Genomic DNA, 25,491 nt, shown 5'->3' on the forward strand with positions numbered 1-25,491 from the left:
CCTGTACCCCTACAGTGTTCTCAGTCCATTCTTAGCCATTTTAAGTGCAGTGCGGTCATTAAGAGTACATGGTGCTGGGAGTTTGTCATTACAAACTCCACAGCACCATAATGGCTACACTGAAAACTGAGAAGTTTGGTATCAAACTTCTCAGCACATTGAACCCACACAGTGCGGGATTTAATGAAAAATGCACACTGAGGGCATCTTAGAGATGCCCCCTGAAAACTAACCTACCACTAGTGTCGAGGCTGAGTGGTTGCTTTCAGCTGCCACCGCCAGATATGTTTCTGGACCCCTGGGTTGATAGCCTGCTGCTCTCTGGGGCCTGAAACAATGCACATCCATGGACGAGATGCCAAGCCTCCTACCCCAGGATGGGCAGGTTTCACGAAGAGGAAGCTTCAAAGGCTTGCCACCTTTGTGAGCTTCCCCAGGCCACTTGCTGCTTTCAGCAACTGGTCCCCACTGGTTCTGACCCACACTTTGGGCGGAAGAACCGGCGGGAAAAACAAGTGAGGAAGAGAGGTGTGCCCACCTCTGCCAACTCCACCCCTCAGGTGGGAGAGGCGAGGTGAAGCACAACTCTCAGTTCCGCCATCTTGAAGATGGGGAGGACTCAGCCAACCAGGGACAGGCTCATGCCCCCCTCCCACTGGAGGGTGGCCTAATACGGGGTGCACCCACCCCAGGGAAGGGAACCATTGGTCCCTGACGTTTACCTACCTGTAATGCCCCAAATCTTGTATTTAGAGGCATCCCTGAACCTTGCTTCGGCAGACAAGATCCTGCAAGAAGAAGAAGAAGAAGAAGAAGGACCGAACAACTGTGCAGCAGGTAACAAGAGGAAGATGCCCACTGACTAGGCCCCAGCCCTACCGGCCTGTATCCACCTCAAACCTCAGGGGTGGGGGAATCCTATCGCCCGACGCCCGAACCATGTTGTTTTTGTTGATGGGCAAGAAGATTTATTGTCTATTACGTCCGACGGACAAGTAGACAACAGGCTGTGGGCACTCTGGGGCTCACAGCCAATCAGAAGCTTGCAGAGAGCCTTTGGCTGCATCTGATTGGCTAGCAGCCCATGACTGGAGTCTAGCCAGTGATTGGCTGTGGGGCTGAAACGTCACTCAGCCTCTGCAAGCAGTAGTCTGTGTCGGCGCGAGCCTCACATTCAGGTAAAATAAGCAGGTTTGCGTATTGTTAGTATCGTGAAGTGTGAGGTTGGATGCTCGCATAAAACTATACTTTACTTGATTGTATGATAATGTGACAGAGGTGCGATTTTTTTTTTTTAGCAACCATGGGCAAAAAGATTAATTAGTGCAAAAACATAGCCCTGGCACGCCGTGGCGCCTGAGAAGAGGAGGTCAAAAAAGCAACATATCGCAAGCAGGCGCGCTGCGCTACCACCCTGACAAAAACAAGGAGCCAGGCTGCTTCAGACGTTGTTAGTGACCACAAAAAACGAGAGTTCTTCGACAAGTACGGTGCAGATAATTATGAAGGGCATGGGTGGCGGGCTCGGTGGACCTTAATGACCCGTCATTCAGTTACACTTCACTGCGATCCTCATGCTATGTTTTCACAGTTCTTCAGAGAACGCAATCCTTTTGATACGTTCTTCAGTGCACAGAACGAAACGAGGCCATGCAAGTTAATGACACATTTGCCAGCTTTGGGATGGGGGCCGGTGGATTAGGTAACGGGGTTTCCGCGGGCTCGGCGAGGACATGATCACATCAGCAAAAAGCAAGACCCTCCAGTAGTGCGTGAGCTTAAAAGGCATCTTGATGAAATCTACACTGGCCGCAGCAGTAAATGAAGATTTCTGAAAGCGCTTAAATACAGACGGCAGAAATGCACACTCCGAAGGACGAGATCATATTAACATAGAAATCAAGAAAGGGTACGAAGATTACCTTCCCTAATGAAGGAGATGAAGCACCCACAAACATCCACTCTGATCTAGTGTTTGTTCTGAAAGATAAACCCCATCTAGTCTTTAGTGGGAAGGCTCAGACATTATCCACCGAGCAAATATCACCCCGAGAGAGGCATTTCTGTGAATGTACCAGTAATGCTCCGACCCTGGACCACAGGACCATCCCACCGGCTTCAAGGATGACGTTATTGAAACTGAGAATCCCAGGCGAATGCCTCCTGCCACCCAAAGCCCCAGAGCAGCAGGGCGACCTCATCCTCGAATCTGAAGCGAAGTTCCCAGACTAAATTCCTCCTTCCTCAAAAGAAATACTGGAGCGGATACTGCCCGCATAGCCACAACGCCGACAAGACAATCGAACCGGAAAGTTGGTGTTTGTTTACAGCTGATATAATTTGTCAGGAGAGGGCGCTGTATGGCCTGATGAAAATATTTTAAAAGCAAGAGTTACACAGAAATATTTAATAGTAACATGCTTATACACTCTTGTATTAAAACTCGTTTCATGTTAAGTTTTTATCTACTGGGCCTGACCAAAGTTAGTCTCAGTGTGTGAAACTTGGGGTTGCACTTTGGCAAGCTGTTGATTTTCACCGATATACAGCCGGGTATCATGACTTCACTGTGCACCGAGGGTTAGATTCTTGTAAAATATAAAAAATGTAAATTCGAATTTGTATAGCGCAGACTTGAACATCTGCATATGAAATTAAAATAAGCCAGACAGCAGAGGCGCAACTAGAGCCACATTTCGGGGGTGGGGGGGGGGGGGTAATCTTTCAACCATAGGCAGATAGTGGTGATGCAGGAACTCGGAGAAGGGGTGAAAGCACAATAAAAGCCTCGTTAACAAGTGAATGGTCTTTGAAAGACCTGTGAAGTACTCGGGTGTAGCTGTGTGTGTGCCTGCGAAGCTGTCTCAGCCCGGACTGACACACACGACAGGGGTTGGGGGAAGAGAATGGGGGCTGAATCCCTTTGACCCCAATGAGCGTTGCATGCCTGCCATACAGGGATACCATTTCTCCTGACTGGATGCAGCTGAGTGAGGGGAGTTCTCAATGAGGTGGGAAAGCACTTATTTGTGAAGTGTCAAAGTCGCTATCAGATGTTACTGGAAGGGGAGAGGTTTTAACTTTCCCATCCTTTGCATGGACATTTTAGGGGGTTGGAATGCTTTCATTTTTTTAAAAAAATCCTTTCATCTCTGGTAATGTCCATTTTCAGGCGTAAGGGCCTTTGCTTCTGTGGAGCTTCTGAGAATCGTGGACAGTGTTTCTGTAAATCTCGCCTCTTGTAAGTAATCTACTTAAGACAGTGATTAAAATATCTTTTTTTGTTAAAGCACTGCTAGAGTGTTCACAAACGTTATTTTTTCGAGCAGATCGCTCTGAATAGAATAGAACTGCTGCGCCTGCTGTGACGGACCTTGTGTACTGAGATACTTTTGTGGTTGCAGGAGGCGCGGGCTCCCATCGACCTCATCGCTGCTGTTGGAGCAGTGCAGACTGTGCACCTTTCCATTGGTGGGCAGAGCAGATTCAAACTCCCTTTCACACCAGACTTGTGAAAGAGGTGCCAGATTGGGCAATTTTCCTCACAAATCGGTAATATTTTTCCCATTTGTGTGAGAAAATACTCAATTGACCAGTGCCTTCTATTTTTTAAGCTTCATTTGGCCCATTGTGCGCATTTTTATAAGCTGCGGCGGCGCATCAGCGTCAGCACTGTCATTTATCATTCTTGAGCTGCAAGCTTGCTAAAAATTGTTAAAGGATACTGGCAATACTGGATAATGGGTATGGAGGTACCCTCCAGAGTATCACATCATTAGAGGGAGGCGCAAAGGTGGCATTGCATTTGCAGGACTCACTATGATGATTATGTCTACTCTTGAGGAGGGTCCTGTCAGTCTGGAACAGAGGCACGACGCGTAAATTGCACCATTCTCATAATTGTTTGTTAAGACCTAAAACGCCATGGCAGGGCTTCAGAATGTGGGTGAAAAATAAATTTATTTTGAAAAGTGAACGTTGTTTTCCATAGAACATAGTAGCCGCCTCAATGTACTAATAATATCAAACTCTGCTATTTGTGATGTTGCAGAATGCTTCATGACGGTCTGGAACTATTTAGGTTCTCTTTTGTGAAAGAGAACCTGGCTGAATAAAAAATGGATTCCATGCTTAATTTGTGTGATCTTAGGCAAATATTTATTTCATCAAAACATTATCTTCATAATGAAGAATGGAAGCACTTTCAAATGGATGCGTTCAGAATACCAGCCATACAAAAACCTGTTGTTTTTTACTTAATAGACGACAATGTTCTATAATATTCTGTCCAAAGTACAGTGTTCACATGACAACTGCCTTGCCTCTTGGTTCAATGGTATGCACGCAGTGTGGTACATCATAGAATGTTAAGACTGATGGCGCGGGCAAATCGAGCATGAGGGTTCCATTTTCTACTTATACATTTCAGATAAGACACAATCAGTGAGATTCTAGCTCCGTGGTGGGGCATGAAATAGGCTTCTGTGTCTGTAGGCAAGCCAAAGGGGGTCCATTTTTGATCAGTAAATACATATTTCCCAAACATGTACCCCTTTATTTCGTAGGTGCATGCATTTATGATGATGCCCGCATTTGCACACATCCTCATAAATCTGTGAGCCTAGGAAATTGTCCAGTTATCATCATGGCTGTTTGTTTTTCCTCTTATATTCACAATGCTACACAGCATCAGCCAAAAGCTTTTTGCTAATGATGCACAGCATGGCCAAAAAGCACTGGCAAAACCAATAGGTCAGAAAAGCAAGATCCTTCTCTGATCAGGCAGTAAATAAAAAGTCATTCTGCTCGTGCAGCTTTCTGATAAATGTACATGATCATCAAGCATGCATGTGTAAGTGGTGCGACGTGATTGCGTCATCACTTTTAGGTCTGGCTTTAGCCAAGACCTTTTGATTTTACTAAAATAATATGTATAATATTACTTAATGGGGCATTCCGCCACCTCTATTCACCTATTGGTCTGTTGTTGTCATTTCCATGTGCTTCCTCCCACTACAGCATGGGGATGTGGGTTAGCATCATCACTTAATCCTCCGGTTAAAGTCACTTTGAGTAGCTGCAGTGCATTATTCTCTTTTACAAGATGCACATGCACACTCAAGGAGGTTCCTTTAGTACCAGTGTTGCCAGATGTGATAGTAGGACACATTTGAAGTGAGCCCATGGCATATTTCAGCTTTATCAGTTCCTATGTGCTTCCAGCGCTGTTGTAAATTCTGTTTGAAGTTGACTGCTGCTATTTCATGGCATTCCTGGACTCTCTTTCACCAGTGGTTGTTTGATCAACTTTGTCCAGGGAAAAAACACATTTTATGGTGTTTAATTTGCTGCAGTTATATTGAAATATAGGTGGGGTGTGTAACTTGGTTTTTAGTATCCAATATTTCTTTATACTTGGTACCCTCTTTCCTTCCAATTTATTTATTTCCTTTTTGTCTTCCTTTTTTCCTTCTTTCTTTTCTGCCTTTCCTGTTTATCTTCACTTTTTCCATTCCTTTCTATATTACCTACCTTCATTCTTTATTTTTCTTTCCTTTCTTTTTGCCTTATTTTCTTTTACCTTTAATTTTTTTCTTTCTGTTCATTCTTTCCTTTATTTTATCCATCAATCATCTTTCTCGAGCAGTCAGTTACACATAATTTCTAATGTTTTTCATTTATTTTATTTATTGGTAACATGGATGGTAGATTTGCATTATTATAAAGCATTTAATTGTTTGCTGATTTTAATAAAACAAAAATATATTGAATGTTTCTCTGTTAGCCCTTCTAATTGTTGTAGGGACGGGAGTAGGTGGGACAAGTGGATTTTACAGGACATGTAGATCTCAGTGGCATTTTGTCCCTTGGCCAAGTAGATTATTTTAAAAATTCCACACCCCTGAACCTGCTCCTGCGTAATCCCGGTGTATCTTGCAGCCAGCAACCTCGAAAACCCCAGAGAATCTGCCTGCCTTCAACTCCAAAGACTTTGTCCCCCGTGAACACTGGATTTGTTCATCTGCAACCCCTGGCCTTGGCCGGAAACCGCACCACTCTGGAACCGCCGTCCACGGCCCAAGCTCGAGTGGGCAAACACCACGAGGAGGTCACCCTGGCGATTCTGACCCAAGATCCGGTGACCCCTGACCTGCCTCAAGCTTCCAGCCGACGCCTGCAGTCTAAGTCCAGAAGGCCCCCCTAACCGCGAACAGGAGCTGGAAAGAAGATCCGACCCCAAAAGGCACCCCTGCACCCGATGCTCCACGGCCTTGTGTGCCCAAACCGACGGTGCCTAACCAACTACTAACTTCCTAACTTACCTCTCGAAGTGGTGGTCACTCCCAAAAGACCTTTGTCTTCCTGCCTGCAGTGCTTTTGCAAACCGGAAGTTCTCCATTGAAACCAACAGGGCGTCCGACGTCGCAACAGCACCCTGCACCCAGCCGCCCTAGTGCCGCTGAGGGTGCACCTTTGGTGCTAATTTGTTTCCCCATTTGCCCTGAGCTAAAGTCCATGAGCTTTGCTGCCACAACCCAGTGGCCTGCTTGCCAGCAGCCACCAACTGGAGGCCCCCTATCCCCCATTGGATAACATTGGACCTCAGCACTCTGAACCCGGCTGCCCTAGTGCTGCTGAGGGTGTAACAATAGTGCATGCTTGACCCTGGTGGACCCCTGAGCCTACCCCCAGAACCTCAACTCCCACTACCAAATACTTACCTCAAAACGGATAACACTATTTTCCTCCACAGGATAATACGGACTGTTTTTCTGTGAAAAATTTCGAAGTGTGGAGTTTGAGAAACTAAAGAAATTCTTTACAATTGCATAATCTACCAAAAAAGATTTTACTTACCTGTTTTCGAGAAATGTCCCAGAGTAGTATCTAGGTATACTACTCTGTATAAGCCTAGTAAGCTCAAAAGTTACTTACCTGCTATTTTACTAAAAAGCCTATACAATTATCATTCAAACTGTATTTCAATTGCATTACTACTGTAAAGTATTTATCGCTTACCTGTGCCAGGCTTGCTTGGTTCTAGAAAATAAAATAACTAAAAGAATATTTTTATACAAAAACAATTGGTCTGAAGTTCAGTCTTTGAGTGTGTGAACTCATTTGCTGACGGAGTGTGTACAACAAATGCTCGACACTGTCCACTGATACTGCCTTACTGCTCGACCACACTACCACAAATAGAGTAAGGTTCTATCTAAATTTGCCTCTGCCTACCTTTGGGGTTCCACTGGACTCTGTGCACACTATACCTCTCTTTGGTATAGTATATACAGAGCCAGCTACCTACAGACATTTAAACGCCATGGCCTTCTGCAGTGGTCCTAAAATGGGGCCATACAATGATCTTGAGAGGGTTGTAAAACCTGCCGTCAGAGAGGGTGCTTAGCATTTCATTGCCTCCATATGTGGGATGCTGGTGCCCCTGGCGCCAAATATTACCCAGAGGTCTTTATATTGTGTCTCACAGGTGAACCGTTTTCCATAGATGTACCAAGTGTAAGGTGTGCTAAGCTTCTTGCTGAATGCATGTCTTTATTTTTTGCGAGATTGATTTCCAATTTGTTCCGCAGCGTGACGTCAAAGTGTGTGTCGAAGAATCGTTGCAGCCCTACAGGTGTCAATCTCATTAAGAGCAGGTTGTAGGTACACCAAACATGAGTCAGGGCACTGCCCCCCCAACCCCCCTCCGCCCCCACAGTTTTGACGCATGGGTTTTCAGTATGTCTGAATCTCAACAGGCTTAATCTATAGATGTTAGACAGCAGGGGCATGAGAATGCAATCCTGTTTTGAGCAGACTGAAATTAGGAGAGCTTGGTGCAATCTCCACTCTTCACATGAAGCCATGTTTTGGAGTAAAATAATTGGATGGCTTCCTTTAGATTTGATTGATTCACAGCTCGTGCTAATTTCTGCCTGAGTGAATCTCGGGAAACCATGTCTATAAAAATAGTGTATATGGTGGTTTTTGTGCTGAAGACTTTTTCCATGCACATTGTAAGGGCGGCTGAGTTTGATAATCTGCCCTGCACGGAATCCAGTTTGTTTGCAAAGATTGAGCTCCAGGCTGTCTGCCTATTCTAAGAGATATTATTATATCAAACTGGCATAGTGCTTAGAATCTATATCAAGCAAAGCGATCAGACAATAGTTGGCTGGGTTGCTCCTATCGCCTTCTGCGCTATACATGATGTGGAGTCTTTTAGCCCAGAATTTGATGCTTGACCTAAAATCAACTGATTGTAAACTGTTTGGGTCAAGCCTCATCTGCTCTTCTCGTCTTTATTATGGTTTCTCTATGGGGCATACTTTTTGATCTACAAAACCCTGGTGGCAACAGTATTCCGACTGCCCAATCAAGATTGAGATTTCCATCATTCGGGTTTTGTTTGACGTGAGTGGTCTGTTGGTTTTCACATCCTCCTGATCATCTTTGCTTTCACTTGTGTTTTTCTAACATCTAGTGAGATGGTCAGCTGATGTAATGGAGCAATAATGATTCATCAGATATTGTACCCAGACCTCCTCTGCTATGTTTGTATTGTAAGCTGCTGTTGGATCCTCGTCAATTGTTCTAATAATTTTCTAATCATTTGCCAGGAAGGTTTGTTATTTCTGGTTTTGCAGTTGTGGAGCATTGTTGCCCAGAATATATCCATATGATCTTTTTTGGCTTGCCAAACTGCCCTTTTATATTTTCATCTCAGCTGCCTCGACTTTTCCTGCAGAGCTTTATTAGAATTATTGTTTTTTAGTAGATGATATTCTCTATTCACTCTTTTATTAGCCAGATCAGCTGTTTAGATATCCATTACAGGTCTTTCCCATTCAGCTGGTTTGTGCAGTTTTGGAAAATGGCTTCCTGCAACATTACTGGTCAGTGTAATCTTTTCAAGTATTTTGTAGTTGGATCGGAGACTAAGATCCTAGAATCTCCCTATACTTTATGCTCTTCATGATATCAGCCTCTGAATGGAATTCAGCGCGCGGACACTCCGTAATGGAGTAACCATGGCGCTTTATAAACTGCCATAATAATAATAAGATGTTAAGTGCTCCGTGCGAGTTTTGCCTGTAATTCAAGTTTATCATCTGTGGATTGTCATCACTCTCTTTGCGTTCTTCTATCCTGAAATCTATGATGTATTTGAAGAGGGACACTTAGGCTGCTGAATAATCTATTGCTGTGTAATGTTTTGCAAGATCTGTGTTCAGGCAGGGGGCCTGTCCCCTGCAAGTCTTCCATTTAATATACGCAGGCCTGATGCTGTCATAAGTGAAGCAAGGCGAATGCCATAGAAATATTTCTTTCTTGAGGCCGGGATAACATGAGATGTAAAATTCTACACTTCATTTTGAGCTATTGTTTTTTTCGTCTGTATTGGCCGGATGAAACAGATTTGAGTTAAAATTCCTTGTAATAATCATGTAATATTGTTGTGGTTCTTCATTTTGTTGTTGAGGACAGTTTCGTTATGACTGCTGATTTTCACCTGTATATGGGTCTCATGTAAACATTAAATAAGATAACCTGGAGCCGCATTCGGAGTAAGTTAACTCTTCTCGTTTTATGTTTACCTGATCTGAAATATATAATCGGAGGATAACTTTTGGCCGGCCCTTATGGCTTGTTCTTAGGGCTATCTTGTTGTATTCCAGGAACCCCATCAGCAACATTGAATACTCCGCCCGGGTCTCTTGTAGAAGAATGATGTGAAATGTCCTCAGGTACTCAACAATTTCTGGGTCAGAGACATTTTTTTACCAATGTCTAAGCTCTTCCAAGAACAGATATAAATTGTAGCCGGAGGGGAGTCACTTATATCAGTAACTCTTGATGCCTGGATGATTTGTCGAGGCGATGTCACGTTCCCTATTCATAAGACATAATTTTTCGTCTGGACAGAGGCAAGCCAGGGCCAGTCTGCTTTACTGCAAGTGATCCTACTATGAGACTCTTATGCATTGGCGCTGGCCATCCCTAGGATTGTTCTTATTTGTTCCCTTTGACTTATGTTCATTATGCCGATGGAGTTCCTCAAAATTGAGATGGGAGGATAAATTGGCACCTTCTTTCCGGCTCTATGTCTTGTATTCTCGTTCTCTATAATGGCTGTTGCGTGGGTCTCCCTGCCTTTTTTGAGAAGCGACATTGGTAGCAATAGCTGCTAAGAGAATTGGATATGGATACTCTTGGTAGGGTGATATTTCGATTTCCCAGTGTCAGAATGTTTCTGTCCCCCAAACACTTTGAGCAAATTAAGAAGTTTAAGGGTAAGGTTTATTTTCTTGAACAGCTGTACCCTTATTACTGTTTTAGGGGTTGTGTCAGCCTTTATGCTGGTGCTCTCTTCTGCAGAGTATGATGCTACTGGTTGTCTGCTGCTTTTCTTCATGTCTTCGACCAAACTGCTTAAAAAATGGGTTAATGTACTCAGTTTTCCCAAGATTTAGGAGCAGTGACATGGAATCGAAATTGGTGTTGGTATATTTGTACCCTAGACATTAGGTTGTTTAAGGCCTCTAGCTTGGTATCAACTGCAGAGTTGAATACTGCGATGGTGTTTAGGTCAACTTGTATGCCAAGCTTGGGTGATTGAAAGTTCATAGCATCAATAGTTGTCTCTTATGGGTGTGGCTAAGGAAGCCAACATGGATGACGCACTCTATGCAAGCTGCCTCACTCACCCCGATAATTAGGCATTTATCCTGATGGGAACCCGCCATCCTTGGTTCCAAACCTGTTCCCCACATCCCCACTTGCTGCTGCGGCCCCCTGGGACCAAGCCTGTAACACTGAGAGGGAGGAAAGGAGACCAGCCTTGACCGTATGCAGAGGCCCGGACGAGGGCCTACAGTGCACAAGTCCATCTCATATGGGGCGAACCTGCGACAGAGAGTAATCTAACCAAGGCTGGGACCGGTGACTCCTGGGTCCGGTCTCTGCAGCAGAGAGCGGGACACACTGTGTGACTGAGGGCCAGTGAGAAAAGTGCATGAGCTTAGGGTGACCAATAATCTGTAAATTTCACGGACCGTCCGCAATTTGGACCTCAGGTCCGTTGTCCGTGAGAATCCCTTTTATGGACACCTTTTGTCCATAATTTTGGGCCTTGCAGGGAGCAGAGCTGTTCCCCTGTGAGAAGCCTCAGCTCCCTGATGGGGCTGCCTTGCACTCATCTTCAGAGCACAAGAGCAGCCCCACGTCGCCCATTGACATTCTGTATACGGCTGATTGTCACATACAGAATGACAATGGGCCAGTTTGAGGAGTTACAGCATCTGGTGGGCTTCCTCCTGCCACTGTCTAAGGCAGGGCATTCCGTTAGGGTTTTGTGGAAGAAATGTACAAAACAAATGTACAAAGTTAAAAAGAAGAGGTTATAGTTCTTACACAGTCTCATCATTTCAGAGCTGAAGCATTTTTATTATTATATAAAACAAAGCCATAGTTGCTGCTTTTTTATTTATTTTATGCAACTAACACCCATTGACAAAGCCAATAGCCATGGCTTGTTGAAGCTCTAAAGTTACTGAATGCAATGATAGAAACAACAAAATACCAGTCGGGCGGCACATTATGCTCAGCACATATTTTTAGCTGGGTTGTTTTATGCCACGCCCTTAATTACATCAGACACACCCTTTGGAGAGACCCCCAGTTTCTTCATCCCACTTAACACCCTGGAAACAACACCATGTCACAGTCACCTTGCGTCCTGGCACTGTGAATCATGCATGACTCATGACTTCCAAATTTTCAGATTGCCTATGTGCAGGGGCATAGAGAAGCCTCCCACAACCCACCCCACCCTTGCTTTAGGAACTTCAGTGAAGGTGAAGTTCTTGATGAGCCTCTTCTGTCTGCAAGTGGATGGGTGCATGGATGGAACGATGGGTGGCTAAGTGAAAGGGGAATGGAGAGAGAAGGGGAGGATGGATGGATGGATGAGTGAAAGCATGGATGGATGATTGACAAAATGGATGGGCGAATGGGTGCATGGATGAGTGAAAAGAAAAATGTAAAGATGGATGAGTGAAAGAATGCATACATGGTGAAAGGGAGGGTGGAGAGCTGGAAGGAAGGATGGATGGATGGGTGAGTGAAAGGGTGAATGGGTGGACAGATGAGTGACTGGGTGGAAGGATAAGTAAGTTAAAGGATGGCTGGATGGGTGAAAGGGTAAATGGTTGGATGGATGAGTAAATGGATGGATGGGTGGAAGAGTGGATGTATGAGTGAAAGGATGGCTTTGGTGAAAGGGTAAATGGTTGGATGGATGAGTGAATGGATGGTGTTAGGGGTAAGGTTTCAGGGAAAGCCTCATAGTGCCATGAGCTGTGCTTGAGCTGCATATTGTGTTTGTAGCAATAAGCAAGGCGTCAAAATAAACTATGTAATAGTGTATCAACAGTACATTCTTTATGAAAGCTGTAGGGAAAAGCACCTTTGTGACTTCCGTCAGCTTGTGCAACTCTCTGCAAAGCCTACATAAGCAAAGTCAGATTCCACTTGCTAAAACATCAATAATGCATTCCCTATAGTGGGTTCATCACAACAATCCTCACTTTACTTCACCTATGCGTGCCGCTTTACATCTCACAATGGCACTCAGATATGAGATGAAATGCTAGTAACAAAGTGTATCTGAGCGGATCTTCCTGAGCACTTCCCTCACCAAACATGCCTGCTCAGGACCATGAGTTGTAAACAAATGATCAGACTAGACAACCTAGTGCAGTAACCATATAAATAGATTATAATCATATGAAATACCACAAAAAGACCTTCACAGTTGCTCAAAGCGGCAAGCATACCGAAAACCGTGAAGGGCACGATTGTCTCAACCTAATATACAATTTATTTTGACTTGGACTTAAGTGGTGGTCTATTTGCTTACTTTTATACTATAGTGCAACTTCCTCTGAAGTGTCTGTAAAACTTAACTTTTGTCCCAAAGTTTTGTCCTGAATTTTGACCTTATGTCCTGAATATTTGTCTTGAATTTTGACCCCCTGTCCTGAATTTTTACACTTACCTTCCTGAATTTATACCAATGCCAGTTAGTCACTCTAACCGAGCTACGTCGGAAGCCATGAGCAGCTTGTGAGGTGAAGGTGGATGATTTCGAACACCAGGAGATAACGTGCCACAGTGTGTAGGCTGTGCGCCGCTGCCCGGATTGCAGGAGGCACTGGTGCGCCCTGGAGGGGGCGAAGAGCCTGCTAAGGTGCCACTTGCTACTGAGAATCGAGGAGCTGCTGCCTTGAGTTTCATTAAAACATGTTAGACATTTTTAAAGGTGAATGAGTCGGTCCCTCACTCATGCGTGGCTTCCCACTGGCAGTGGAGCAGACACTTTGAGCGTGCTCGTTTTTTAGGTCTCGGCTGAACGCGCGGAAGCGCGTCTCCGCCGAGAACCTTTTGTCGGCGTGTGAGCTTCCCAGGAGACAATCCTGGCCGCGCGCATCGCCTTGGAGGCGATTTGAAACAAGCACGCGCACGCGAGCGCGCTCGCTGCATTCTCTCAGACACACACACAAGCGCCCATGCACGCACGCACATACACACGCACACAGACACACGAGTGCTGCCCCCCCTCCTCGCACACAGACACACATACAAGGTTACCAAGCCCCCCCCAGCCCTTTCTAACTTACCGGGCCAATCTCGGGGGACTCCGCCGCTGCAGCTCTTGCCAGCTCCTTTCACGGGGCTCCCTCTTGGTCAAGGGAGCCACGCAACACTCGCCTAACCTCCTGCTGGCGGGCCCGGGGCTCTCCACCGCTCACAGGAGCCCCGGGCCACGATACGCATGCCTCCTCTTCCGGTCCGGACGCGGCCCCGCCCCCGTCACAGGCGACATTGCCTGACTTCCGGTGGGTGCGTAGATTTTTCTATTTTTCCACCTGCCCCTTTCAAAATGTGATAGCTTGCGGCCAGTGTGGGGCGGAAAAATTAATCTCTACTTTGTAGCGAAGCAACTTCTTTGCTGCTGTGTTTTATAGATTAATTATTAATAAAATGTTAATAATAGCAACTAGTTCACACAGACCTGAATGCCACTTATTCGCCTCGCAATTACAATACAAACGCACATTCATGTTTGGAGTGTTTGTCAGTTCTATTTTTATACTAAATGTATCATGGATAAAGCTCACTCCGTCTAGGAGGCAACGTAGCGTTTACATCGCAGAATATTTTTGAGGATGATTACAGCCTACGTTGGTCAGCTGAGCTGCAGAACTGCAGACCGCCGTGTTCTTACAAACTAAAATATAGAGGAAACTGAGGGTCTCCAGAAATCTCATGATAGTTGTGAGAATTTGGATCGGTTTTTTTCTTATTTCATTTTTCGTTACATTATCTTAAAATGAGAGCACGTATAGTGGGGTCGTACACATGCTCCTGGCTGTTTATTGTCTTAAAAAAACTTGTTATCTGTATTAAGAAAGAGACTGACTACTGTGCGCGATTTACTTTCCTCTTGTAGACTGTTCACAGATGTTTCACAAACATTACATTTGTTGTCCAAGAGAAGTTGCCCTTCTGATACTCTCAGGCTTTCTCTTTGTTTACCGAGTTTAGAGGCCATGCATGTGTTCCAGTGCAAGGCCTGACGGACCCGCCCCCCCAACCCTGAACTCTATGTAATGAAAGTGGAAGCCTGATAAAACAAGCATTTGCAATGCAAGAGGTCTCGCAATATTAAAGTTTGAGCTATTGGCATTGCTAATAATAATGCAACACCAATAGCTCAAACTTTAATAATGCGAGACCTATTGCATTGCAAATGCTTGTATTTCGGGTCATTGGAGGGGTATATGAGTGTGAGGCACGGGTATGTAGGACTGAAGTGCAGTGTTGGTTGGTAGTTTAGTAACAGCTTAGGGTATGTGGGAGCTGCATACATATCTAAGGCAAGAAGTGACTGGTTATTCTGGGGCCGGGACATTGAGGGGAGACCTGTGCTGAATTAGGGAGAAGCCCTGTAGTGGTCCCGAAAAACCCCAAGAGCCCAGGCTGACCAGTGGGGGACAGACCCCTATGAGCTCCTGGTACCTACATTGGTCGGTGGTAGCGGGTAATGTAACTTCCGTGAGTAAAGTTAGCACTGTTGAATAATAAACCATGCTCTGACATCTTTTTAGTGCCACTGGCATGCTGGTGCAAAATTGTACGTACCATAATTCTACTCATACATCTTAGATATCAGGAAGAGCTTTATGAGCATAACGAGCACAGTTGTTATTAGTTTTAAGTGTTATTCGAAGCAAGTTGATTTTTGCGTGGATCGTTTCTCGAGTTATTGGTATTTTTCGTATCATCTTCAAGGAGAGAGATATTCATGAAATTGCAGCAGGAGTATTATTCCGAAGTGCTTACTGTGACAGAATTGTAATTACGCACACATCTTTTCAGGTTTTTGTAATGCTTAATTTTAATCTGGTTTATTTCCAGTGATGATGCCATGGTCTCTTTACTGCAACGGTTTTCAGCAGTGGGCCTTCACCAACACAGCAGTGTCAGAGAAAGCCATGTGTTTGCTCCTCAGGATCACCACACATTTATTCTTGTTAAGATAGCTAAACGTATTGACCCCTTTCAGATCTTTCTATCTGTTTACTCCTTTTCAGATCATCATGTGTTGTTAGAACCTTCCTGATCTCTCCATGTGTTTAACCCTTTGAGATTGCTCCATGTACACATTCTATCGGCCAATATGGAACAATAACTGGGCTCTCCATCACTGTAAATGGACGCTTTATTAGGACAGGGAAGAAGTTGAACTTCTTTAACATTACATCAATTTGAAAAATCCCACTTCACTAATACATCGAATAAACTATCCCCATCACCCTTAAGCCCCCCCTCACATTAAACGGCTCTCAACTGCAACGTTCACCATTCAGCAACACCACCAACCGTCAGTACACGCTTCCACCAGGCACACACACCACCAGCCATCAGTGCACACTTTAACAAGGCACACACACCACCAACCGTCAGTACACGCTTCCACCAGGCACACACACCACCAGCCGTCAGTGCACACTTTAACCAGGTACACACACCACCAACTGTCAGTACACGCTTCCACCAGGCACACACACCACCAGCCGGCAGTGCCCACTTTAACCAGGTACACACACCACCAACCGTCAGTACACGCTTCCACCAGGCACACACACCACCAGCCGGCAGTGCACACTTCCACCAGGCACACACACCACCAGCCATCAGTGCACAATTCCACCAGGCACACACACCACCAGCCATCAGTGCACACTTCCACCAGGCACACACACCACCAGCCATCAGTGTACACTTCCATCAGGCACCACCAGCCATCAGTGCACACATCAATTGTTAACGCATCCACAAATAACTATTGTAGCAATCGCAGTATGGCGCACTTTACTTTCAAACATATTCATCTAAAGCGCAGCATGCCACCACTGCTACAAAAATAAATACACATTTTTTTGGCATACAATTTATAGACTTTTGGTGCAATTGGTGTTGCAACATTAAGCAATGCCAATAGCTCAAACTTAATTAACCCGAGACCTATTGCATTGTAAATGCTTGTTGACTGAGGAAACGAGAGGACTGAACGCACCCTGGAGCAGCTGATAGGGAGCTGGTATACTTTGGTACCTGAAATTGTGCAGTATCCCCGAGATAGTGCCCATGTGCTGCGCGATAAACTATGACCCACTGCTGGGCCCAAAACTACACGTTCCCTCTCTGATCTACGAGGACCTACTGGACATTGACACAATGTGCTCCTGGTGACAGTTGCTGCTACCCTTTGAGAGAGGGTGAACTACAGCTTGCCCTGCAGGCCACCTCAATGTTTTTCGGCTGACACCCATGCCTGCCTGCCCCTGCTGCGGTGTTGGGATCTTGGGGCTGCTCGGGCTGTCAGTCTCTTGGGAATTGACAAGTGGGCCCCAGGAGGAGTAGACACATCGTACTGACATACCAGGCACCACGCAGCGACATGGGTCAGCCAAGCTGTCACCCAGGGCGCGACTTCAATACTTGGAATACGATCAGCTGCTGAATAACGCAGCTCAACCAGAGGAAGCCACTCCTCCTGTCTCTATCAGTGACAAGCTAGACTCTGTTCTACCAGCAGTTGTTAGGATCTGCCCCATGCCGGAATCCACGCGGACATCATTAGAGAGTAAGATAGATGAAGTGACAACCGATCTCACATTGCTCCATGTGGTTCACTGCAAACTTGCTGACAAGGTCCATACTGCTGAACTAACTAAAGCAGACCTTTCACTGAAAACCAGAGACATGGACTCCTCAATATGACAACTATCGGAGCGTCTGGAAATCCTGGAGCATTAGGCGGAGGGCCCGATCAAGATGCAACAATGTACGAGTGGTACGACTGCCAGAGGGAAAGGAGGGATCGCATGCTGTCGGATATATTCAACACTGCATGAGGCAACTGGTGCCCCAGGATACCTTCTCACAGTTCTTTACAGTGGAACGAGCGCACTGTGTCCCCGTACGCCGACTGCTCTCTGGATCTACTCCCAGACCATTCTTGTTCCGTGTGATGCATTAAAGAGACAAGTACGCTATTTTGCACGAAACACGCAAGCTGGGGGAGATCACGGTAGATCATGCCAAGACAATGTTTTTCCCGAATTACACTGTGGAAGCGCAGAGACAGCGCAGCTCCTTCCTCGCAGTAAAGCAACATTTACGAGAACTTGATATTCGCTATGCTCTCCTTTTTCCAAGGCATCTGAGAAAAGTACCAGAAGGCTACACACATTTTTTTTACTCTTCTGAAGATACATGAGATTGGCTGAAGGCGGCGGGACAGTCTACATCTGGTCGATCTGCTGACTTTAGTACTATTCCCTGCGTCAGGATGCCCAATCATTGTCGTAACAGGAGACGGCCAATGCAGGGCATTACCTAATTAAAAGCTATGCCAAATTTGGAGCAAATTATACAGATACGATGAAAGGTCTTACAAACTGCTGCAGAGATAGGTGAACGTGACCAAAACTCAAGGCCAGATTTAGACTCTGTCCGTTCATTAGCAATGAAGGATCCTCAACCACATGGCCCTCTGGGGCAGACTCTTCCGCCTGACCACAGGCCACACCACAGACGTCTGATGACATCATCTGATGATTGTTAAAGCCAGGGGTAGCTCCTCCATAAAGGCAGAGGAGTGTTGCCCCACTGGTTTTCAGCACTGCAAAAAAGGAAAAATAAAACGATAATAACATGCTGCTATTATCATTTCATGCTGAGGCAGTTCTGCGGGGCTGGGCTGCTTACAGAGCAAGGCGAGGAGTGGTTAAGGCACTGTCTAAGTGCGCATGACAGTTTGGTCAGCCGTCTCTGGCCAGCCAAACAGTCATGTGCTCTTAGCATGTTCTCCACTGTGCTGTAAAGCAGAGCCTGGGTGGAGATCATGCGCAGCCTCCCAGTCCCTGTCTGAGCACCGAACCACAGCGCTCAGACCAATCATGATGCTGATGTCATGGCGACAGCAGTGTGGTGATTAGCTTAGGGGAGTCTGGGAGCCTGTGTGCTTCCAGGTTCACACAGAAGCGGAGAGGACAGAGAAGAAGCGGTGGCAGGCAGGCCGGCAGGCAAGTGATCTTTTCTTGCCTGCTACGACTCCCACGGGAGCAGCCACCAATGGTTAAAGCCATCAACTAACACTTTGCAATTTCTTAATGGTTATTATGCACGATTTTACCTGTTTGTCCCTAATAGCGTGCACTATACTTAGATTTGTTCAATGGGGAGATTTGGGCATCACTTCTGGGAACTGTCACCTGATCCAGGCCTACCCTGCATCTGTTTATGGATACCAACAGGTGCCACAAGTTTGTAGCAGACATGGGGTCCCAAAGTATCCCATTGCAATATATGGGGTGTAAATCTACTGGCTGCTTAGCTTTCCCCCCTTCAGCTCTACGACTGATTAGCTCTTGTTGAGTTCATCTCTTCACTTTTTTGGGGTGGACACATGTCGTGCCTCTGCTCTAATGGTATTACTGGTTGATTGTTATTGAATTGTATTTATTTGATCCAGCCTGCAGCCCTTTCTGTATCAACACTTCACTACAGACTACGCTGCTGTGCAGCCCACGACACTTCTCCATCACCAACTTGTGTGGATCCCGAAGACTGGATGATATGCCCCAACACTCATGGCCCACTTTCATATACTTACATGGAATGTGAGGGGCAAGCACACTCCTTTGCATTGCTACTCAGTCTACACCTAGTTAAAACGCCGCTCGACAGATAGCATTACTACAGGAGACCCATCTTACACAGGGCTACTGGAGACGTTCTCTTGCCATTCGCTCCATGCAGGGGTTGAGTCTCTGGAGAGAGGTGTGTGACGCCTGCAAGTCCAAAGTCGAGCCTGCATGGGTGATGTAAGCTTTGTGGAGTTAATGGACTAGGAGGGCTTGATTGTTTAGTATCTGAGCTACAGTTATTGTAAGCCAACAAGCAGTTCGGGTGGCAATGAACTTGCACTTGACAGGTTACGATGCGCGTTGTTTTATTTATAAGTTGCTCTGTCTTACGTGAGAAATACACTGGGTCTGTTTTTTTTTCTAGGTCTCTGTTCCTTGTAAATCCTGTTGCTCGCTCTTGACAGATTGAGCATGAAAATCCCATCTAGTGTGTTAGATCTGTGTGTCCCTAGCGGCTATAGCTGCTAAGGTAGGACGGTTAGGTATGTCTGGGCTTGCTATAGCCTCCTTGCCACAAAGTTCTGAGTGATCCTGTTGGTGGTATTGAAAAAAGGTAAGAATACTATAGGTGGCGGAACTCTTCATATTGTCATAGAGTAGCTTGTATGAAGCTTTTGTCATAATTTATCCCGATTTAAAAAGTTTTGTCTGATTCATTGTTTTCAGTTCCAGATAGGGCAGACCTTATTCTTCCAGATCTCACTGAGGGCCTCAAACTCCTCTTTTGTGATCCAGTTTATGATCAGATCGACCTGTAACTCCGCATGTGCTCACATTTGGTTTCACACCTAGACTTCTTTTGAGGCCTTTCTTTCCTTAGTGTCCTGAAAGACACTCACATTATTGTGTGGTGAAATGATTATTGTTCAATAAAACTCGTTCGGCTGAACCGCAGTTGCTTACAGAAATACTGGCTGTGCTATTATTGTTCTTGCAAAGCGTTATTGAGTAACACTGGTCTATATATTGATTAATTCCACATAGAAAGTTCTGGGACACTCAAAATGTGCCTACAAAAGCATTCCATGTGAACGCCTTTTCCAAGGATTACTTGATACCCTGTTCACATGGACATAAGGGTTGCTTTTCTTTTTGTTCCAATACAGTGGTCTACATCAGGTGGGATACAGGAAAGTACAGCATCTTCAGTGTACCATCTAAGCGGTCCTTGACTTAGGGCCCTTGTACCATTCATATCGTTATGCAGGCATGGCTATGCCTAACAAGCAACATTGTGGAGCACTTCTATTAGTTGTTCTACTGACCTCCAAAAAACAGCACGTGAAGGTGATTTTGAATGAGGATTGTCACAAAGGGCCTGATTTAGAGTTTGGCGGATGAGTTACTCCAAGATAAATGTGACAGGTATTCTGTCGGTCTTATTACAAATGCATTATCTCCTATGGAACAAATGCAATAAGACTGATAAGCTAGCCATCACGTTTGTGATGGAACACCTGTCTGTCAAACTATATATCAGGCCCCAAGTCTTTAACTTCTTTGGACCTGAGGGCAGGCTTGAGCTGTCCTGAGCACCAGTACTAGTGTGCTCAGGACATCTCCAGGCCATCCTAGTACTGAGGCAGGAAATTACTCTGGTGCACGCACCAGAGAGATTTACTTTAATTTATTTCAGCCGTGGGAGCTGGGGAAGAGCTTCCTTCGCTCCCGAGGCTGTTTTTTTTTCTCTGAAATGACGATCGACGTGAGTGGCACGCAGACGTCATATCAGAGAAAGTGAAAGTAAAATGAGCGAATCAGCTCATTTTACTTTCACTGCTTCGTTGCTTGGGAGCAAGTCAGCACCTCGAGTAGTGAAGCAACCAAGAGAGCTATTGGGTTGAAAAGGTGAGGAACCACTAAGGAAAGATGACATTGGAAAGGGGAGTCTCTCCCAATTTCCTACGGTACTTTTCCCTAGTGGATCCTTGCTTGGGGATCACTAGAGGGTGATCCCCAAGCAGAGATCCACCCACTAGACCCGCAGGAAAATGTTTTAAGGGGACGGCAGAAAGCTCCCTAGACACCAAGGATTTATTTTTTTACAAGCAAAAGGATGGGGGTGTCCCTTCTAGGCATTGGGCCAAGCCTCAACCCAATACACACAACCCTCAGCAGTCTCTGCAGATAGGAGGCGTTTTCCTCCAATTTCATTTGGAGATGGTGCCTCTGGCAATGGGCTAGTGCTACTCAACCAGGCCCAAAGGTCATGGAGGTTCTTACTGCCAATAATCAACCCTTGTGGGGCAAAAAGCCTACTAGACATCAGTTTTTTTTTAAAGGCAAATGGGTAGGGGCGGCCCTCCCAGGCATTGGGCCTAGTCCCCACCCACCTATACAAACCCCAGCAGTTTTTCTGCCTCCCCCATCGGGTACCACCATGGATTATGTTTGGAGGGAAGAATGACCCCCTGGCAATCAGCTAATGCTCGCCCCTTCCCCAGGCCCAAAAGTCTTTAAGTGCCCCCCCCCCCCCCGCAGATTGGAGGATGTTACCTCTAACCTGCCATCGGGAGGGGCAGAAAGCTCCCTAGACAGCAGGGATTTTGTTTTAGTGAAGAAATTGGTGAGGGTGGCCCAACTAGGCATTGGGCCTAACCCAACCCCTCAAATGAACTGCAACAGTCTTTCTGTCCCCTCCCCCCAGGGGAGCAGAAAAGTGTTTTTTAACTTCAGTCTGCCCTGGTGGAGAGGCAGAAAGCTCACTAAACACCAGGGAGTTTGTATTACTGCTCATGGTTTGGGGTGGACTGCCCACACATTGGGCATAGCCTCCACCTTCAATATGACCCCAACTGTCTTTCAGACCCACTGGGGACGAACACACTCCATTCTTTTTGGCAAGAGGGGAATTTTTTACTTTGACTGCTTTTTTTGTATACATATGGTTATCAGAGTTGTGGTAGGTCCCAACATCGTCCTACTTCTAGCTGAATTGCTGCACTTTTTGGGCTTGGTCAGCTGCCACCTGGGGAAACCTATCAAACCCAGGCATTTCTGAAAACGACATTGGGGGGAGTCCAGGGTGATATGCCTTGCGAATCCCATCAAGTTTTCTTACCCACAATACCCTGCAAACCTCAAACTTAGCCCAAAATTACACATTTACCTTGTGTTTCTGTCAGGTAAACTTAAACAATATTCCACAAAATTCCCACCACTTACTTGTCCCTATGTTTACACTCTAGCTTCAAAATGCTCCCTGGTGCCCCATCACTCTTTCTGCAGGCTCACCTCCTGGCCCCTTCTGTGATCCTCCATCAGGGCCTTGGGGTGCTCCGAACACTCACGCACCGTGCACTCGAGGCAAATGCAGCGCTGCTCCGGAATACAGTACAGCGCCAGCGGGCGGCCGTGGCGGGGGCAGGGGGCCTGGCACTCTCTATGTTGCGTTGTTTGGGAGTGCACCGTAGGTTGTTGCTCCGAAGGCCGCCTCTCGGGTGACCCGCTAGGGTCCCCTCGAGCCCACCTCATCACATCACCTGTGATATCGCACAGGGCCACGCTGTTGGTGAGCTGAGGCCTCTGGGGCTCGGAGGCACAGCAATCGGGACAGGTAAAGCCTCGGGCGTCGACCTCCTGGGCGCCCAGCAGTCCCTCTTCGTGATCATAGCGCTTCTCCATGCACTCCCGGCAGAAACTGTGCCCGCAGGCGGTGGTCACTGGCTTCTTGTAGACGTCTCTGCAGAGGGAGCAGAGCAGCATTTCATGGAGCAGAGTCAACAATCTGAGAGGGGACCCGGGGCGCCCAAGGGCCTGGTTACTCTGCTCAGGCATCGGCTCTAGGTGTACCAGAGGCAGTGGCTCCGAGGACGGCGCATCTGGCGACACCGGGCTATGACCGGGAGCCGGCACCACAGCCTCTCTGATCCTGCTCAGGGTAACGCTGGTGGCGAGCTGGGGCCTCTGGAGCTCCGGCCTCCGACAGGTGGGGCAGTTGTATTCGCGGTTGGGGTCTGGGTTCTCCCCCTGCTTCTCCTGGTCCCAGTGTCGCCCGATGCACGCCCGGCAGAAGCTGTGTCCGCAGTTTGTAGTCACAGGCTCCTTGTAGGGTTCCAGGCAGATGGAGCAAGTTAGCTTTTCATGGAGCGACCTCAACATTCTGGGGGAGACGAGGGGAGCGAGGCAGGGATGAGGCTGTGCGGCTCTACAGAGAGGAAAGGACGGGCCGTCTTACGGTGGTCTATGGGCTCGTCTTGGGGAGAGAAAGCTCAACAGATCGTGCCCGGGGCAGGTAGGTCGAGGAAGCAACAAGGGTGTCTGGAGAGTGGCGAGAGTAGAAGGCTTGGAAAGCCAAAGCAAACTCGAACAGAAGCAAGAGGAAAAATTCTTCTTGGGATGCGGCGGATCGGAGGTAAGATAATAAAAGGTGATTTTAAAAAGCCTTTGTCATCATACTTTAGCTAATTTGTATCTATGTTAAAACCAGAAGCGGCTCTTAAGCTCGTAGCATGAAAGTTGCAAACTGGTGTTTTGTCAGTGCTTTTAGTAAGGAGAACCTCGAGGTGAGAATTCTGGGTGAAGTGGGCGTGGGAGAAGCGCAGACCCGAAGGAAAAGTAAACAGGGGCAGAGAGGCGCCGATGAAACAGACGAGAGGTGTGTTGCCAAGTCCGGGGAGACACCCATCAACACAGACAACTTCGAGGAAGTGAAGGGACACTGACTCGGGAAACGCTTACACCTACTTGAAAGACAAACCCAAATGAAGACGGAATTACACAATGACATTGATAGGCTACACACATTGTATAGGCAGTGCTTAAAAAGGGAAAATAGAAGTGCAGGTACTCTGTGCCAGAGTACCTGCTTCTTTCTGAGAAGTGCCGGCACTCTCCAATTAAAAGTATTACGCCCCCCACGCGTTTAATGTTCGTATTAATAGAACAAGGCTCAGAATAGGGCAGTGGCGTCACTAGGGTTGGTGTCACCCGGTGCGGGTAACTCATGGTGTCACCCCCTCACTACTTACCGCATGGACCTCCTCCGCTCCGAGTCCGCCAGTGGACACAGATGGCAAATATATATATATGTTCATACAGTTTCTCTTTACTGCGGCATGTGATGAAATCACATAACCATATTTTTATCTCGTGATTGACTGTCTCTTTCACTTTAAAATATGGTTCCTCTCTTCTCTTTGTGGGCACTTGAAAGGCGCAGCATGAATGCTGTATTTTCTAACTGGTAACCCCATAACGCTGATTTTACCTCCAACAGACCAGAAACCCAAAAGAGAAATGGCACAGCCAGTGTACCCAGAGAAGCAGGGCCCCAACCGAGGGAATAACCAAAATAACAAATCACAAGTCAGCAGAAACACAAATTCACAGCCAAAAGCACAGGGACATAAAAGCTGCCCACTGCCAGGATGGACAATAAGGCAGCAGGATGAAGACCGGCCAGCAAAGCAGGCATATTTCAGCCTAAGCAGTTCACTTCATAGGATACGTATGAAGTGAACTGTGAAGTGAACTACCTGCAAGTGAAGTGACGAGTTCAAGGAAAGGCCTGCTCCCTGCCTTCAGCAATAAATCATGCAACTGCAAGCACAATGCACCGCCCGGGTCAGGACTAGCCGAGGAGGCTGGAAGGGTGGGGCCGGACAGGGACTTCTATTTATTTATGCGTTTTTATATAGCGCAGACTTTACCCAAAGGCGTCAGAGCGCTTCACATAGGAACAGTAATGAAACATGAGGCGAAAATTACAAGTGAACAAATTACACAAGCAAACATTAAGTTACAAGAGGCAAAAGTGACAATTGTGAGAAAACAAAATACATGAGGTTGCAAACGGTGCATTACAGGAAGAAAAAGTGACATCTGTGTGCAGGTTACAAGAGAAAACAAAGTATAATTAGAGGCATAATACTGCAATATATGGTAGACACTCAAGCACAAGAACAAATGTTACGTAGGCAATGGTGGCACTTGTGCAAGTATCGAAAGCAAACAAAATGCCATTACCGCAGTCCCCATGCGGTTCCTTCTGTGATGGCAAGGGGGAAGAGGGTTTCTTTTTTTTTTTTTTTTTTTTTTTTTAGGATCTTTATTATTTTTTTTTTTTATTAGAAATTTTTATTGGTATACAAAAATATATATATACAGTACAGATAGAGGTACACAGGCGTCGATCATATATGTCCATTGTCCATTGGTCTCCCTCCACTGGAGAAGAAAAAAAAGAGAAGAAGAGAGAGGGGGGGGG

At 46.2% G+C, this 25,491-nt stretch overlaps 1 protein-coding gene and 1 pseudogene across 1 annotated transcript in view; one reads left to right on the plus strand and one right to left on the minus strand.

Moving 5' to 3' along the window:
* Positions 1–23,934, minus strand: part of TRIM65 (tripartite motif containing 65) — a 159,452-nt gene extending 135,518 nt beyond the window's left edge. Inside the window, exon 1 of the mRNA XM_078654553.1 lies at positions 22,518–23,934. Within this exon, the coding sequence (XP_078510679.1) occupies positions 22,518–23,384 (867 nt within the window). The 5' untranslated portion in view covers positions 23,385–23,934. The remainder of the gene's footprint in view (positions 1–22,517) is intronic.
* Positions 732–2,280, plus strand: LOC144767323 (dnaJ homolog subfamily B member 1 pseudogene; annotated as a pseudogene).
* Positions 23,935–25,491: the final 1,557 nt, after the last annotated feature.

This window comes from Lissotriton helveticus, chromosome 7 (assembly GCF_964261635.1).
Source record: "Lissotriton helveticus chromosome 7, aLisHel1.1, whole genome shotgun sequence".
Lineage (NCBI taxonomy): Eukaryota > Metazoa > Chordata > Amphibia > Caudata > Salamandridae > Lissotriton > Lissotriton helveticus.